Source organism: Pavona decussata, unplaced genomic scaffold (genome assembly GCF_977016875.1).
Source record: "Pavona decussata unplaced genomic scaffold, jaPavDecu1.1 SCAFFOLD_215, whole genome shotgun sequence".
Taxonomy (NCBI): Eukaryota; Metazoa; Cnidaria; class Anthozoa; order Scleractinia; family Agariciidae; genus Pavona; species Pavona decussata.
In genome coordinates, this window is record NW_028145620.1 from 2,926,696 (window position 1) to 2,944,141 (window position 17,446).

The window sequence follows — 17,446 nt, forward strand, 5'->3', positions numbered from 1 at the left end:
GTAAGGGGGCCATCAGGAAAGTTAGGGGCCATCAAGAAAGTTTCTGTTAAAAGTGTTACGTTTTCATTATCAGTTAATATGTCACTTGTAATGAGAATAAAAGGTCTATATCAATAAATAATAAACTCACTTTGCAGGGCTGTCAACTCTCCCGGATAATCCGGGAGTCTCCAGATTTTGAACCATATCTCACGGTTTCCAGATTTATGTCTGTAATCTCCAGATTTCGAGGTGTATCTTCTGGTCTCCAGATTTCTCCAGATTTATGTCTGTAATCTCCCGGATAATCGACGAAGTTTGCCATTTGTCGTATGCTCGACTCTCTTACCAGAACATCTGAAATGTTTAGTAGTGTTCTTTTTACTGGTTAATGTATGTTGCCTTCCTTCGTGTGTGGTTGACAGCCCTGCTTTGACACTCGCTCAATCTCTCAGCACAGTTTTTTTTTATTATTATTCTGTTCTACATGTATTCAAGGGGTGATGAAGGTGCCAGCAGCTGTAAAGCTTAGGTCAATGATTCACCTGTTGAACATAACACAAAATTTGTGGCATTCTGTCCACTTCTGGTGCTGCACCTTTTCTCTGCTGGTTCAAAGTCCCTATCATCACTCTCACTCAGCATTCCTTCACTTTCCCTGTACCATGTTCACCAAGACAGAAATGTCTCCATCACTTTCATCATCTTATAACTGGCCATGCAGTATAAGTATAGACCACATTCAAAAATGACCACAAATGATTTTCATCCCCAGAAGAATGATTTTTGAAGAGAATCTTATTATATTATAAGATTACAATCAGTTTGTGACAAGTATTTAAAAAAAATGGTATGGAACTAGATTTTCAAAGATAGCTAACATTGTGGAAGTATTCTTCAATTGAAAGTATTCCTGGCAAACCAAACAGCCATCTTTTAATGTGGTTCATAAGTAAAAAACACTGCTTTCTCTTAAGTCATGTAGTGAAAATCAGCGATATCCTTCAATTTTCTTTTTAGTAAAGTGTTGTTGAAAATACTCTTAAATTTATTTTTAAATTATTATGCAAATGTTATAAAATACTAAAATGTTGAGAATAAAAAAATGCTTGTTTGAGCCATATTTACAGAGGAACTTTTAATGTTAAACAGGAAGGGTGGGGTCATGGTATTTTACCATGGTTTGCAGGATATCTCCAGGGGACAGAAAAAAATTACTTGGAACATCGGGGTGGGGGGCTTCCAAAAGATGTAAGAAAAAAAAAATGAAAAACATCATAGACCCCATCTGCATATATTATGAACCCTCCCTTAGGAGACAGTGCAAACCAACATAAAGTAAAACAGACAACTTTTACATGAAATGCTTTTTATTTCCATATTATTGTTTACATTCATTGCTTTCCCCATTGCTTTCCTAACTTTTGCCAGGAACTCATGCTTTCTCTAACAACACATGATATAGACTCTGGAGTAAAAAGCTTAAATATTTGCCTGGTAAGCTTACAAGAAAACAAATTCTATTCCAGTGTTGGTGACATAAGCATAACCAGAAAGAGGCAACCCCTGTGCTGAATTTTCTTAGATCTCCTTTGGTGCATTTTTTTAATAAAATACATAAAAAAAACTTCTTGGAAAAAATTGGCAGAGTAATTCAACTAAGTTAAGAGATTAAGTGATCTATAAGCATCTAAATGATCCTAAAAAGACAGTCCAAAACATTTCAAATAATAGCAAAGTTAAAAAGAATTGCCAAGAAACAAATTCTAGAGCCAATAATAGAAATAACAGAAGAAAAGATGTGCGTCCTTTGTCGCCACTGACAGCAACTCTTACTAGTTCATGTGGATCACACATAAACAAAACCTGAAGGTAAGAGGGTAAGGTTTACCTTAAAGTTTGTAACTTAAGTTAGCTACTGCACACTCAAGAGAGCCAAATCAATTTGTCTTTAATCAATCAGCTGTCTGTTTCAATTTATCCTTGGTTTGAATTTTATCTTTGTATTGTTCTTGGGTATGGACTTGTATAATAATGAGTTTGAAGCGATGGAAAATATATTTAACCAAGGAATAAATTGAACCAAAACATATCCATATACCAAATTTCTTTAATGTCAACCTCTAGTACCCATGTTCAAAGAAAGACAAAATCAAAACTTATTTTCTCATTCAAACAATCATAAACAACACTACTACAAGAAGCTAACTTAATAGTTTTGATAAATAGCTTGGTAGCTTTGATTACTTTAGTACTTCATCCACATACTCAAATGTTATAATGTAATATGATTTAAAATTTGACACCAGTGTCTTTCCCTATAGAAGCACAACCCTCCCCCTCCTCCAAAAAAGATCCAGTACACTCTTACCTGAAAGAACAAAAAACCCACACCATACCAATGTTTTTATATGTTTTTATATGTTTTTATAAAAACATTCTCTATTCTTTCTGACGTTTCTTTACAACAAGACCCTACAGTCCAATATTATGGCCACATAAAAAAATGCTTCACCCTACTCCAGCAACAACATTTATGTCACTGAGCCTCTAACTTCATACCAAAGCTCATGATTTCAAAGGAGGACAAATTTGACCTTATGAGATGGGTGAGGTGGGTATTTTTTATGCAACCACAACAAAACCATGTTGGTTACATCTAAGCGTGACACGGGAGGGAAAAACATGTTCTAGTTGGGTGCAAACATGACATGTTTTGGCGTCAAACATTCAAAGTTTGGAGTAGGTGGCTATTGTTGACTTGATTTGTTTTTGCTCAACAAAATATTCTTTGCAAGCATTTTTAGATGTTAAGAATACTTTCTGGAGGCAAGTGTACCAAGAAATATGCCTGCAAGTTGAGAGAAATGAAATAGACTTATGTGTTGAAAATTATGCGCTGATCTGGTGTGACAGTTTGTTTAACGGTTGTCAAACTTCAAGTGTTTGGGGACAAAACACGTCATGTCTGGCACCCTATTAGAACATGTTTTTGTCTTGTGTCCACGCTTAGATGAAACCGACGGTATTTAACAATACAGTATTTCTCCCTTGCATGCCCAACACAGCTTGGAAATCTTGATAATTTATTAAATTGTTACTTTCTGCTGGCTGCCTGCTCTGCTTTCTTTAATCTCTTCTTCAGCTCAAGAGGCATCTTCTCATAACATTTCTTGCACAGTGGTTGCATATCAAACTCATGAAATTTACTCCTGCAGGAAAAATGCCCAAGGTTAAATGGAACATTAATGTTTTCATATAATTATTTTATCAAAGAAGTAATAATTACGTCAGAAATGAGGCTGAGTGCTTCATCACAGGTTCCAAACACTGAGAAATAGATGAAAGCACAAGGCCGCAGGTCAAAATTAATGTTATTATTGTTTCTAGGTGTTTGGAGCCCCCGATGAAACACTTGCCCTCACAAACAAATCTCATCATTTTGCTTTAAGCCCTCGTTCAAGAAGCTGCTCTGTATAAATCTTTGTTTTAAGGTGAGCCAATGTAACATTCTTGTGGACATCATAAGTGGCCACGAGGAAAAAGAGACCACCTCAATTTTAACGCAAAATTTAAGCTGATTAAATAGTCCTGGAAGGCAGCTTGGAAATAATACGATTGAATGAGAGCCTGAAATGTATGTTATTCATTTTAGTTTTCAAAACATCAATAAGCACTCCTTTAAGAACTTTCACAGATCTATACATTCAAGTAATATGCTGATAGTCAAAATCAAGGATACTTCTGTGTGTTTTTGTTAAAAATATTACATTTTAAGAATGTTATTGTAAGAATGCATATTAAAATAATTATAATAATTGTACCCGTCTGTGTCTGAATAATATTTGTTGCTCATTGAATGCAAGTTTTTGATCTCAGATAAAAAAAAAAGCGTTTTCCATATTTTTAGATCAAAATCCATACAATCTTGATCTGGTGTTTCAATGGGTGTCACCAAATAAATGCCTTTTTTTGGCTGCTCAGTTTCCACAAAACACAAATGTCTCAATTCTGGACAGACTGTACAAGCTACATGTATGATCCCCCAATAAATATTTATTATGATCATTCCCAGGCAGAAAAATAAAACCTATCTATCAATAAATCATTAACAAACTATTTTGTAGCCCTAATGACGGGCTGAATACAAGTACTAAGACTATCAATTGAAGTTTTCATTAATTAATGTTTCTGTAATTTTCCGACTACAAAGAATTTAAATAATAATAAATGAAATGAAATGCTATTCATATGTAGTTGCTGACCTGAGATTCAAAGAGATACTACATCCAATGCAAGTGAAATGCTGAACACACCAGCACTTATGAAGCACAGTTACAACTGCAATAAAAATTCAAAATTTAAATGAAGCTCAATCTGGCAGCCAAATTGTAATTGGGTTAACGATGGACTACAAGTAGTTCCTAATAGGCACACACAAAACTGCAGGTCTCCTATGGAGAGATGCAACACACTGAGAAAGAGAAAAATACAGCACTAAAAAATTAATCAAAGCCAGAGCATCAAATCCCCACCCACAACCACGACAGCAAACACCTAAACAAGATTACAGCCACCAAACAGGGTATACATGTCAAGACCACCTACTTATAGTGAAGGTGTTGGAAGCTTGTGTCTTTTAAAATTTTGTATCCAGAAAAGGTAATGTTTTCTGCCGTGGAGAGAAATTATGTATTGGTACTTTAAATGCCCTAGTAGGTTGGTGGAAGGAATTAAAATAATATGTTTCCACTTACCATCTCCAACAATGGCTTTGTTGCATTCAAAGCATACATCACCAAACAACTATAAGGGAAATCAATCTAGTTAACATTTTTCATTTTTTCTGGTCACTATTGCATAACAGCAAAGTAGAATAGTGGAACAGTAATAACTTAATGTGTAATTTATATGGCCCGGAACACTTGAACCATATGAAGACAAAGTTAATGTTCAGTAACAGCTCCAGGGATAGATTATTTTTGTCAATTCAATCTGGTGGACGTTTACATTATTTTATTGAATGAAAAGAATATCAATGCCTAAGAGATATTCCAAATTTTGTGATTTCCCTTCATTTTGTGTCAGTCTTGTGACGTCACAAGTTGTCTAATTTGCATAAACCTAAATCTTGAATAACTCGGCAACCAAGAATGCTATTGCAATAAAATAAATGCCATTCTTCATCATTTTGAAAGCTCTTCCTAATAAGCTAATAAAAGATTTTGTGTCATATACACTTTAAGGCTGCTGCTATACCCAATTGACCAAGGTTTATGAAAGTGAATATTTACCCAACGTGTGACCATTATACTATGCAAAACATCCATAGGTTGGATGATGCTAGAAGATATTGGACTCTAAAACAGTGTTGGGGATTTTTGAATTTCCCTTTTTTTTTTTTTACTTCTTAGCTCAAACGAAATAAAATAGCAGACAGAAATCAATTGCCTTTACTTTGTTTTAAAAACTGATATCAAAAGTTTTTTACAAGGTTTTAAATAATTAGAGGCCATCATCTGCTTAAGATCTACCAGCCACCAGATGTTCCACAGAGTAAAATGGTTGCCCAGGTAATTCAAATTTGAAGGCCTTGGTTAATTTGCACCTTAAGTCCTGTAGTGGAAACAGTTCTAGCCCATTTTATCCAAGAAAGTTTGATTTCCTATGTTTCTCCATCATTTTTATAAGCTTTAAAATGAAATAGAAGTTTGGGTACTTTGCTCTGAAACTGAGGCCTTACTGGTCATTACAAGCAATGCAGTCAAGAAGGTTTTAAATCTTAATTTTTGTTAAACTACATAAACTTCCCTTGCTACAAGCTCTAACTGCAGCAGCTGCTGTAAACCATAACATTGTAATTAAGTACCTTTTGCTCAGAGAGCTTTACCATACCTCATTGTAGTGAGTCTCACAGTAAGCCAGGCCCTTCCTTTCATAATAGCGATGACCATAAAATGGCTTTTCACACTTTGCACACACAAAATGCTGAAATAAAAATGAAACATTTGCCATATAAATTGCGTTGACCATTCTTGTGTCTATGGAATGATTAGAAAGGAAATTAAAATTGATGGGGAATTAAAAGATCACCAAGATTCTATGTCTGCAACACAGCCGCCTGACTTCACCCCCAAAATACCCCATCTAGGCAACTTAATAATGAGTTGTCATATTGGGCTTTTAGCCAGAAATTGAAAGTTGGGCATCCAAGGACCATGTTCCCTGTAAATGTTTTAAAAGACCCCTTTCTGTTAGAAATAGCCAAGTATTAAACCAGCCAAGCAGGATCATGAAAGCTGGTGGCTTGAACAAGAAGGGCGCCCCACCAATGTCTGGTACTTCAATTCCTCTGCATCTTATATTTCTTGCCCCATTATTTTTCAATACCACAAAAGAAAATTCAAAAGAGAAACAGACTGTAGACAGTCTAAATAAATGAAGGATTATCATACACAGTCACCTTATAAATAAATTAAGCATTTGTGAAAACAAAAAGCCTAAAGCCTGGCTTTTGGATACATAACTGTAAAGGTCTTGATGTATTAAATCTTTCATCCATAGTCCTCACGCAAAACAAGTACAGTGTATTTCGCTTGCGTATAAAATCGCAAAGTTAAAATGCTAATGTTATACTTATACAATTTTAGTTTCTCCTATTCTATCCTTTTCTCTTCATTTATAAGTGCAGAACAATAGGAGCCTAATTAACAAGCAATTTCTTCTGAAACGACAATTTAATTAACAATTGACTCTTGAACTAGCAAACAGGCCAACTGTTTACCTCAACATGCCAAGCCTTTCCAAGGGCATGTACCACACGTTCTTCAACAGGTCGTCTACAATAACAAAAAAAGAAACAATTATCGATTCAAATAATAATAATTATTATTGTCAGTTGAAATTTTTCTTCATGATAACTTTAAAAGGAAAAGAAAGTGAACATGAACACCTACCTGCAAGCTCCACAAATAGGTGTCCCCATTTTGTCATGGCATCTCAGGCAATACAATTCTGTGTCCCGCTTACGGCAAAGATGGTCCAGCTCCTTACTAAGGTGAAAAAGAAAACCTACCTTACTCAAAATCACTCCATGATGCAAATATCTCACAGCTCCTCAATTAGTTGTTAAGGGCAGGGAGAAAGAATAGTCAGATAAAAAGGGAATGGGTAATGTACCAGAGGAGTTAACAGAGGGAGTGAAAAGGGGAGAAATAGGGGGAAAGTTTGTACCTGCAATGTATTGTACAATAAATATTATAGAAAGTAAAACACACAGAAGCAGAAGGCATCATAAAATGTTTTGGAACAGTATGTAAAGAGTATGGAAAGCATAACTTAGACTTCCTGTTTCCACTGCACTTACTTGCATGAAAAACAGTTGTAATGCCAGGGATGTACTGGTTCACCCATGTACATGAGATGCTGACCTTCAGGGATGTAAGTACTGTGAAAACAAACAACAAAACAAAAATAGGAAATGATTAAAGGAGAAGGTCACTCCAGAAATCGTGTGTTATCCTTTTTTAACCCTTTGAGCCCCAATGTCAATAATTCATGTTCATCACTATTGGGATTAAGGGGTTAACTCTTTTATGACTTTTTGTTTCACACAGAAATGCATTCATTTGTTAACTCCAAAATGGAACTGTTACAATAGTTACAACCAGTTTGTGAGTATGATTGATTTCCACTGCTTGAGGAGGTACACAGGCAAACAAAACTGCCAAAAGTTGAAGTAAAAATCACCTCAGTGTGATAAACATAACATTCAAGATTAGTACTTACTGACACTTGCGACAAACATATCGGCCAGTTTCTGAAAAACAAAATCACAGTTTGCAAATACATCATCATCATCATTTTATTAAAAAGTTCTCTTTCGTACAGTACAGGCGAAGACTACCCGAATAGAGCAAAAGCTAACTGAGACGGGTATAAAAAGGTTAGTTTATGGTGACTGGCTTCACTCAAAACAATGCTTAGAAACTGCATGATTATGCAACCAATCCCAGAATGTACATTATTATATATCATTTTATGATAAGAACTGCAATATTTAACATCAATGTTATATATACGGGAACTTGTCTTGCAACATCCGTTATTGAATTGCAAGTTGCAAGGCAGGTGTAACAGAATCTCAAAACAAAAACAGGTTTATTATTGTACAGTAAGTTACTGCAAAATGATCTTACTTTTTGTCTTCTCATCTGCATTGCACTTCTTGCACAGTGCTCTGATTAGAAAAAAACAGCACTTTAATACTTTCAATAATTGCAATCACTAACAAGACATTAATTTGCTGTTAGTATTTGTGCAAAAATGGAGAAAGTTTGAAGATCATTCATAGGTTACAGGACAGATCACCACAACAAACAGATCAAGACATGAGAAAAGCTTATATTATCACTGTTGAATGTGCAGGGATTTACAAATTAAAAGACATTTATATTTTCTGACCTGCCAGCATTTTTGACAAACCCAGAGTCTGCCAGTGCTTCATTACAAATCTCACAACGGAAACAGTCTGGGTGCCAGTTTGCTTGCATTGCCTTTATCACTCGGCCAACCACAAACTTGCCTACAAAAAACGTAAACATCTCTGTATTATAATAGAAGTGCACTGTTACAAAGTATAAACTGATTTGCAACGTAATACTCATTCTGTGAGTGGGATAAAAAGGCCTGTTTGTACGACATTTGACATTCAGCTCCTTGTTTTGAAGTCCACACTAATATACTTTACACAATGCACTCAAACCAAGAATATAATACCAGGGTAGTCTGGAATTGAAACCATCAACTTTACTTAACATGACACCTTGAACACTGCTTAGCAAGAAAATGGCACTCAGTGTACCAGGATCTGAACTGTGTAAAATACTATAATGCGCTAAGAATTTACTGACACTAATACAGTCATATTAACAACTTTACCATTTTAACCAGAATAACCTGTCAGTGACTTGCAAATTGAGTTTTAGAAACAAAAGTCAGGTTAAAATTCACTTACCACACTGTTTGCAACAAGGAGCAAACAAGGTCTGAAAGTCTTCTTCACAGTATCTTCGTTCATCATACTATAATAACAATAATGATAATAATAATAATAATAATAATAATAATAATAACAATAATAATAATAATAATAATAATAATAATAATAATAATAATAATAATAATAATAATAATAATAAAGACAATATTTAATGAGGGTAACACCAGAAAACCCTAACCCTAAACACAGTGGTTAATACTATCAACATAAGTTAGACAATGACACTTTTCCTCAATGAAGCACCCTCCATCAAATAAACATCCTTTGGTCTCACAAAAAACTGAAGTAAGTCCAACTCCTCACAAATGAATGGAAGTTAAAACCAAATGCATGAGCTAATAATTAATTCTCTTGATTATTACGAGAAGTTCGAATTTAATCCTTATTTACTGTCAAGGGCAAAAAATTGTCAAAATTTCAACCAGTTTATTGAAGTTTGAAAAGAGACAAAATACAAAATTTGAAAATATAAGCTTAGAATGTCAACAAGGAAACACAGTTGTATGAATATATTGATCAAATTTTACTGATAGGTTCTTGGATCTATTAAGAATACAACAGATCGAATTAATAAACTATTTACCTCATAGAACAAGCCATCAGGAAATGGCTGGAAACATTGCACACAGCTGCCAAAACAAAATAATGCAATTAAAATTAGTTCCCATCGTCTACTCAGTATTGTACAAATAAATAATATAATACAAACAAGTACAAATACTCCATAAGCACGTGTTGGAAATGAGATGTAGATAGCCAATGAGGCACGCAGCACCGAGTTGGCTGAAAATCATCTTGTATCCAACAAGCACGAGTGCAATAACTGTTTTATTAAAAAGAACCAACGGAACTCCCTAAATCTTGCTGATTTAGTGATATAATGACCATAATGACTGCAGCTCAACTGATTTCCCGCCCAATGTGGTTTTCTAACCAGAAAGATATGTTGATTACATTGCCGCCATGTTGGTGCCAAAACAAAAGAAAATTTGCTCAGTTAACTCCCAGAGAAGAAAAATCTTATTGTTCCTAACCACCAAAATGGCCGCCACCCTAATATATGAATGTAAACTTTCCCATCTGTACGCTTTTTTCACTTTTCAGTTTTCCTGGATGTTGCGGAATGTTCCGCTCTCCCAGTGCTGTGATTAAAACACTGTGATGGCAAAGATACGTTTACTGTCTCTCTCTCTCTTTCAAATTCCGCATCAAGGTGACAAAATTTGTTGATCATAAATCCTGGTTTTAAGTTAGTGGACGTGGCTGATCCCCAAACTGCTGGAATGCATTTCTATGTGCTTATAAAACGCGCAAGCATCTGCAAATAATAAATCGAGCCTCAAAACCTCAGCTTTATATTTCAGCATAGGTTTTTATTTTGCTAGTCGAGAGTTCGATGCACTAAAATTTTGTTGTGAGTTCAATTAAATTCGATTACTGAACTCAATCCATGAACGCAATCAAACAATACATGGTTTGAGTTTTAACAGCACGCTGTCTATAGACACATCTCAAAACAACAAAAAGGTACAGTATAGGTTTGACATTTCACATTATACTTAGAGCAGCACAAAAGGCTATCTACTGAGAAGACCTGGTATTCTCCTCTCACACAAACCAAGCCATTAAAGGGTGAACAAAGCCTTTAGAAATAAGTGTTTTTGAAGTTGGATAACATAATCATTCATTTATTAGGCAGTGCATTGTGAGCTAACACGGGATATAATTACTCATTAGCTAAAATAAATGATAACCTTTCAGGTTGTGGGGAAAAGAAGCAAAATACTTAGAAGCCTTGGCTAAATGGAGTCAGAAGTTATTACAAGATGAAAACTTGCAATAACTAGTCACCTTATTCACCCAACAATTGTGTGCGCTTGTGCTGACTTGCATTGACTTTGATCAACAATTAAGCTCAAGAGTATACACAAGTTCTTGCTAATTTAGTATTATTTGGGCACCCAACACATGCTGATACAAGTTCTTTTCATTATTTGGGCATTTCACAAATTAATGATGTCTAACTTGGATTGCATCAGCTTATATTAGTGTAGCTTGGCCAACCTGTGTACACAAGTTGGGATTCGTAAACTTGTGAAGACTTGAAACTCAGTTTGCCCAGGGACTGACAGTGACTGAACACATGTTATGATGGCTGGTGTTTCATTCATCATTATTTTCAAACCATTCTAATTCATTCCTGGGTGCCCAAAATTGGCATGGTCTAAGTTAAGGGTGACAACATTAAGAGTTTGGTTTTCAGTTGAACTATGCATCATTCCCATGGCAACATGGTTGGTACAAACCTGTTTGCATTTTGCTCATTTGCTGAATTTTTTTTTATACTTTTTCTTCATTATTAGCTTTCAATGATCAAAGAACAATTCTCAGATGCTTGTGTGCTTGCATTACCTCACAACCACAATGAAAATATTATATTTGAAAACCATAAAAATTACCATGTTCAGCCCCCTAAGCAGGACAGTTACACACATTTTATACCCTTGAGTATTACAAACTGATGTCACAATTTAATTTTTTATATGTTACATGTATGTAACATCATTTATATATTGTTTTGATTATCCTGCATTCTTATAAAACGACTGTCTTCAAAGCATCCCTCAGAAAGGAAGGGATGACAGTGAAGCCAATGTCATGAATGACGGATATCCTGAAATGGGTGGAGTGCATTCCTGTGATTTTTTGAGACAACTCCTCAGAACAATCTCCAAATGAACGCTGATATGCAAAAATGGATGGATCATGGAAGAAGAGGTGAACAAATAAACTGACTCGTTTGAAATTCCATGTACAAGCCTGTTACTTGTGTTTAATCAGTCATTATCGTCGGGACACTAAAGCAAAAATGTTATACTTACACAAAACATCGTTCGTGTAGGATTTGACCATTGGAATTTACCATTCGTTCGTCAACACCAAAACTTTCCTGACAGACCGCGCAAATGGCATTGCCAATCCCGTAACCCGACTGCTGCGATATCTCATTTTGAACCGGCATTGTATACGAATTTGATGTGTTTTTCAGAAAGTTATGACCTTTCCAATGAGCACAATCGTCAAAGGTAGAGTTATGGTAACAGCTTATTTCACTTCTTCACAACCGTACACTCCACAAGTTTGTCGGCCTCTCCTTTCGACGAGGAATCTGGGTATAAGGTTTCACACGAAGTACTCTCTGGGGGTCCACTCGGGGTCCTCTCAGGGTAGAGCTAAGGCTGATTGTGCAGGTAAAGAGATCCAGCCTGAGTATCAGGCCTTCGGAGGTGGGAGGGGGGGGGGGGGGGGGCGAAGGGGCGACAGGCCTGATACTAAGGTTAACAAAAAGAGAACAAAAAAAGAATGAAAACTGACCGATCAAATACTAATTTATTGCTTTCAATCACTTTTAATTTTGCTACAAAAAATTTATTAAACGATCAATTTGATCTCTTATATGTGACCATAAATGTCTAACTCAGACTCTTGCTCATCACATTTGTCCTCAAGAATGACAAAACTGAGTAAAAGAAAAAAAGAACGAGCTAACTAGACCTCTGTAAAGAGTACAATCAAGCCTTCAAGGAGATAAATACAGCATACAGTCTCCCTTCCCTACTTTTTGGCATACTGGCTATGGTGACCTGTGGTAAATTTTATCTTCATACCACAGTACGATTCCTGTGGCCTGCGGAATACCACTCGGGAGTCTAGAGTCTGGGACCTTTTTAAGAGATCCCTTTCAAAATTTCCGGTGAGCGACCACGTTACCTTTACATGGGAGTCCCCCTCCCCCTCCTCACATCGAATAAGGAGAGGTAGGCGATTGCTGAGTTTTAAAATGTGTGTTGTACAATTTCTTTCTTCAAAGATTCAGCTTACATTTCCCCATGCATTTCATATGTTCTTAACATGCTGTTATAATTTCCTCCTGCTCTCGAATATCAAGAAAGATCTCGAATATCGATATAAAGAAAGCCCCTTGTAATATTTCCCGTTTTTGCAATGAAATATCAGTAACCGTCCGGAGAGATAGAAACTGTGAATGGCGGTTCTCAGACATGCTTAGTTGGCTTACAAATCCCCTTTCCCTTTTCTGGAAGAAGCTCAATCCTACACACTAATCCAGTAACAGCTCGAAACACAAGTTCGAGAGATTTGTAACTACCTTATAAGAAGTTTAACTACCGATAAAAAGCCTCTCGCGGCGATTTACATCCCCCTTTCCCCACTTGCCCCCCCCCCCCCCCTAACCTCTTTCCCAGGGCGTTTCTCTTGTAAATTGGGAGGGGAGGCCCTTCTCCCTCCAAATCTACAAGGAAAAAACCCTAGGAACACGGGTATCCCCTCCCGGTCCCCTTCCTTGTCCTAAAGATCTGTATCCACCCCTATCATGCTTCACGATCTCATTCTGAGAATTAACTCAGTTACGAGTAAAGGATCGTTAGCTTAGCGTAATACTGATTGAACTTAAATTATATGACTATTGCGAGTGCCAATGGTTACAGCTAAATTGCTACTAATTCCTTTAAACAGTAGTTATTTTTTTTTCCAATTTTCAAATCGTTATTAATCGGAAGCGTTGAACGCCCGCCATGCCACATATTCCCTACACCAATGTTGTTTTCACGGGCTGCGACACGTTTACCACCATTCCACTTTAATTTCAGTGAACAAATTGTTCTCCAAAGCATTCAAAATTCTATTTATCCGTCCTGCAACAAGCTAAGTTACTATCCCGTTATATTTAATGTGTACTTGTCAGTATTCAAATGGTGTATCAGGCTCGTTGATCAACTTCTTCCAGAACATGAGTGCAGCTAATCGGCCGCTCTGAGGAAAGCATGTCGGAAACACGGTTAGCATTGTACCGAGGTAATTGTACCCAGGCCCTATCTGGTGGTACTCGTTCAGGTATCCACAAGCATCATGTGTGGCAGTATGGTACAACATGGCCTCTATTTCTTCTTTTTCTCGACCTGTGATTCGGAACTGTTTGTTGTTTGGATTTGCAAGTTCTGTTCTTCCACCTATAAGCAACCAAAAAAAATATCGATTACTTTTGTAATTCTCAAAAAAACGTTTTCTTCAAAAAGATTTCAGGAAGTTCGGAAGCCAGGTTCAATTTTTCAGTTTGGTGTCCAGATTTTCGTAGTCTGAAATGTCAGCCGTCTCTTGTCCCTAACCCGTTAGGGGCAGGAGACGGCTGACATTTCAGACTAAGATTTTCGTGGACTATTAAAAAACAGACCCGGATTAACGAAGGAAGAAGTTCGTTAATCGTTAAGTGCAGTCCGAATAAGAGGGACGCGAAGCTACTGAACCAAACATCGTACTCATAGCTTCGGGGTCAGTGTAAGCAGATAATTAAACCTTTAAAAAAGTCTTAAGTTATCCCTCCAATGTTTCTCTGACCTTTCCACAATTCATAATCATCTTCAGTACTGAAAATCATTATTCATTAATTTCGTTCACCCCTGTTATTATTTATGTATTTATCAATTCTCCTTTCGTCGTTGACAGTAACACACAAGATCGATCAGTCCCCTAACAAGTGCTTTTGCAAATATACTCCAAAATGCAAACAGACAAAATAGCTATCGTAAAAATCTTTGCGAAATGAATAGCAGCAAATAGTCAATGTAGTTCACCACGGAACTGTTCTTGTACAAAGTAAAAGTCGTGGCAGTAAAATACTGAATAAAAAGTCAACTCCCCGAGGTATACGCACAAGACGTTTTGGCGAAAATTTGAAACAATTTATCATTGTGAACTCCATTCCATGGCAATTTGATTATTTTAGCCTCCCGTAATAACTGACAAATGGGACATTATAATTAGCAGGTGATCATGATTTTTAGCATTTGCCATTTAGCAAATGTATTTTTTTTCTGTGCACCGAAATGCACAAAACTGAATGCGACGAAATGGCCCAGATATCCGGCAATTTTCGAAATATATTAAATATTGACTCAGTCTTCAAAACTTAGCAGTTTATTTTCGTAACTTAACTATGAAATCAAGCTAACGATCGTCTCAAACCTGCTGAAACTGTTATCATGGATAGGTGTCAGTTAAACTTCAGTTACCAGAATTGAAGACGATCTCGTGCGAGGGGGCGTGGCAAAACATGGGTTGTAAACGAAACGCATTATACAGACCTGCAGGATACAACAGCACTCCAAAGACAGGATCAAGTCCCCCAAGTGTATCTGCAATTATCTCTCCACATCTGAGTTGTTGTTTGGTTCCCCAGAACCAATCGTCCTCCCTCAAAACTGCTAAGGGTTTTCGCTTGTTGTGAATGCACTGAAAACATTGCTGCTCTTGAATATTTCTTTCCATGTCTTCTCTTTGTCCGCGTAAAAGTAAAAGTTTCTTGTAGTCCGCCTTCATTTTTGTTTCGTAGAAACCAGGCCTGCCTTTCGTACGGATCTTGATGATTTCCGTCAGAGAGGTTTCTGCATCTGAAGACAAACCTTTTCCAATCTCTATTAAGTTGTAAAGCTTCCTCAAATGTTTAGCAAGGCTTTTTACTTCTTCATTTCTCGTAGCCACACTCGCTCTTCGGTCGCTGAACGAAGAGTAGAACAGTTCCCTGAGATAGCTTTCCCTTTGCTCCTTTGAAAGATAGGAATGCATTTAAGCAGGAATAAACTTCTTCAATCTTCCCACTTAGAAGTCGCGCAACTCATATTGCATCACTCCGAATAATGAAAGGGGTGTATTTGGTTAATTAGAATGTTCTTCTCACATTTTTTATCAAGCAAGGTAGCCAATATTTTGACAGTTGTTTACGTTAGAAGATACCCGTCTTTCTATTTTGGTTCTTTTGCGGGTGGCGTTATAGATTGCGGTTTGTGAATGGCTTGTTTTGATACTTTGCCATCTTTCCTCTGCCAAATTCGTTTTAACAACCAGTCGGAAGCTGTCTGAGTAAAAAACACTTTATTAATAATAAATGAACCTGTTACGAGTGGTTTTCAGCAAAAGAGCCATACCTTCTTGAACAATACGTGTCTCTCGTCATTTTCTTTGTCAACAAACAAAACATTTCCGAAAAGAAGATTTCCCCCCGAAAATAAGGTACCCAGAAAACCAGAGGAAAAAAGTCCTGTAGTCCTCAGGGCTGTCCCCTCCACCGCCCGTGCAATTCTCAGGTGCCAATTTCTTCTGATAACCGAGACATTCGGCCCTCCTGAATGTGTCGGCTTACGGCACCGCCCCGCCTATCGACGAGGAACAAACAAGCTGAAGACAATTAGGGGCTGTTTACATGGGGGGAGGAAGATCCCAGAAGATGGATCATCCTAGCGCCGTATGTTTAATGTATTCAGTTTACATGGAAAAGGTTGCACTTGGTTGCGCTAGGATCTTCCTAACGATGGGATCTTCTAGTTGAGAGATAGGAAGATAGCACCATGTAAAATTACCTTCGCGCGGAAAAAAGCCGACAATGTTTCTTATTTTTCTCCACTAGGGTAACCATTCCGACCGAAATTTTTATATGTAAACCAAACGAAAAGGGATCTTTCTCCCTCCATGTAAACAGGGCCTTAAAATGCCAATGAAAGTACAGTGATATCGTTCACAACAACTTCTATTAGGAAAATTTAGCTTTACTGTTAGTTTTGTTTCCATAGTCTTCAGTCGCAATACCATTATTAGCTAAACGCAAAATTCCCCTCCACCCCTCCCCACAAAACAGACAAGCGAACAATAAACAAGCAATAAAAGTCCAATAAACATCCTTATAGCCTGCGTAGCTGGCGGTTTTGTTGGGGTTTGGTGGCCCGAGGCAGAGCCGCGAAAACGAAAAACCGCCAGCTATGCAGGCTACGGTAAGCCCCTTATAAAGATGACCACTGAATGGATATACCGTAAATGACGCCGGCCTGTTTATTTCCTTGTTTGTGTTGTTGTTGTTGTTGCCGTTGTTTTTGAGGCGGGCGTCTATTAGATACGAGGTGTTTTTGTTCCTTTTAGAACAGTTAGAGGGCAGTGCTGTACACGGTACACCAAAGGAAACAGTTACATACTTCAACATGTACATTAAAAAAGGAAAAAAGACCACGTAAAATGAGAGTGGAAGGCCTTCGCAACTCCTACTCTCATGTTTGCCGAAGGGAAGACTGAGGGCGGTACATGGAATTATAATATCACAAAAAATGTTTCCTTTTTCTGTTTGGCCGGACATTCCGAGTACATGGGCTGTCACTAAGATTGTTAGGTGGAGTTTGAGTGGATTTGAGTTTGTTTAATTTTCTTATTTTATTCCCGTTTTAATGTACACGCGGGGCTTGGCACTAATCGGTCCGCGGAGCCCAAGAGTGGGAAACTCCTATTGTTCTCCCCTTCCTGTTTCACTGTTTAGACCTGTTAGTGTTTGCGCCTATATTGCGCCAG

At 37.1% G+C, this 17,446-nt stretch overlaps 2 protein-coding genes across 2 annotated transcripts; both read right to left on the bottom strand.

Moving 5' to 3' along the window:
- Positions 1-1,331: 1,331 nt before the first annotated feature.
- Positions 1,332-12,210, bottom strand: LOC146460037 (LIM and senescent cell antigen-like-containing domain protein 1). Its single transcript, XM_085088831.1, has 13 exons — positions 11,923-12,210; positions 9,624-9,669; positions 8,996-9,062; positions 8,443-8,563; positions 8,178-8,218; positions 7,768-7,798; positions 7,346-7,426; positions 6,936-7,031; positions 6,764-6,818; positions 5,875-5,967; positions 4,737-4,785; positions 4,245-4,320; positions 1,332-3,191 (listed from the first exon to the last, which is right to left on the bottom strand). The coding sequence occupies exons 1-13, from the start codon at positions 12,060-12,062 to the stop codon at positions 3,077-3,079; spliced, it is 1,011 nt and encodes a 336-aa protein (XP_084944957.1). The 5' UTR covers positions 12,063-12,210; the 3' UTR covers positions 1,332-3,076.
- A 201-nt stretch (positions 12,211-12,411) lies between these two features.
- On the bottom strand, positions 12,412-15,819 carry LOC146460038 (uncharacterized). The gene is made up of 2 exons (XM_085088730.1): positions 15,202-15,819; positions 12,412-14,070 (listed from the first exon to the last, which is right to left on the bottom strand). The coding sequence occupies exons 1-2, from the start codon at positions 15,680-15,682 to the stop codon at positions 13,802-13,804; spliced, it is 750 nt and encodes a 249-aa protein (XP_084944856.1). The 5' UTR covers positions 15,683-15,819; the 3' UTR covers positions 12,412-13,801.
- Between the last annotated feature and the right edge of the window lie 1,627 nt (positions 15,820-17,446).

Excerpts from the sequence above, each read along its gene's own strand:
- LOC146460037 (XM_085088831.1), bottom strand. The coding sequence starts at position 12,062 with ATGCCGGTTCAAAATGAGATATCGCAGCAGTCGGGTTACGGGATTGGC. Across the intron at positions 7,427-7,767 it reads TATGTTTGTCGCAAGTGTCA|TACTTACATCCCTGAAGGTC; the intron begins GTAAGTACTAAT and ends TTGTTTTCACAG. Across the intron at positions 6,819-6,935 it reads CCTATTTGTGGAGCTTGCAG|ACGACCTGTTGAAGAACGTG; the intron begins GTAGGTGTTCAT and ends TTGTTATTGTAG.
- LOC146460038 (XM_085088730.1), bottom strand. The coding sequence starts at position 15,682 with ATGCATTCCTATCTTTCAAAGGAGCAAAGGGAAAGCTATCTCAGGGAA. Across the intron at positions 14,071-15,201 it reads AGTGCTGTTGTATCCTGCAG|GTGGAAGAACAGAACTTGCA; the intron begins GTCTGTATAATG and ends GGTTGCTTATAG.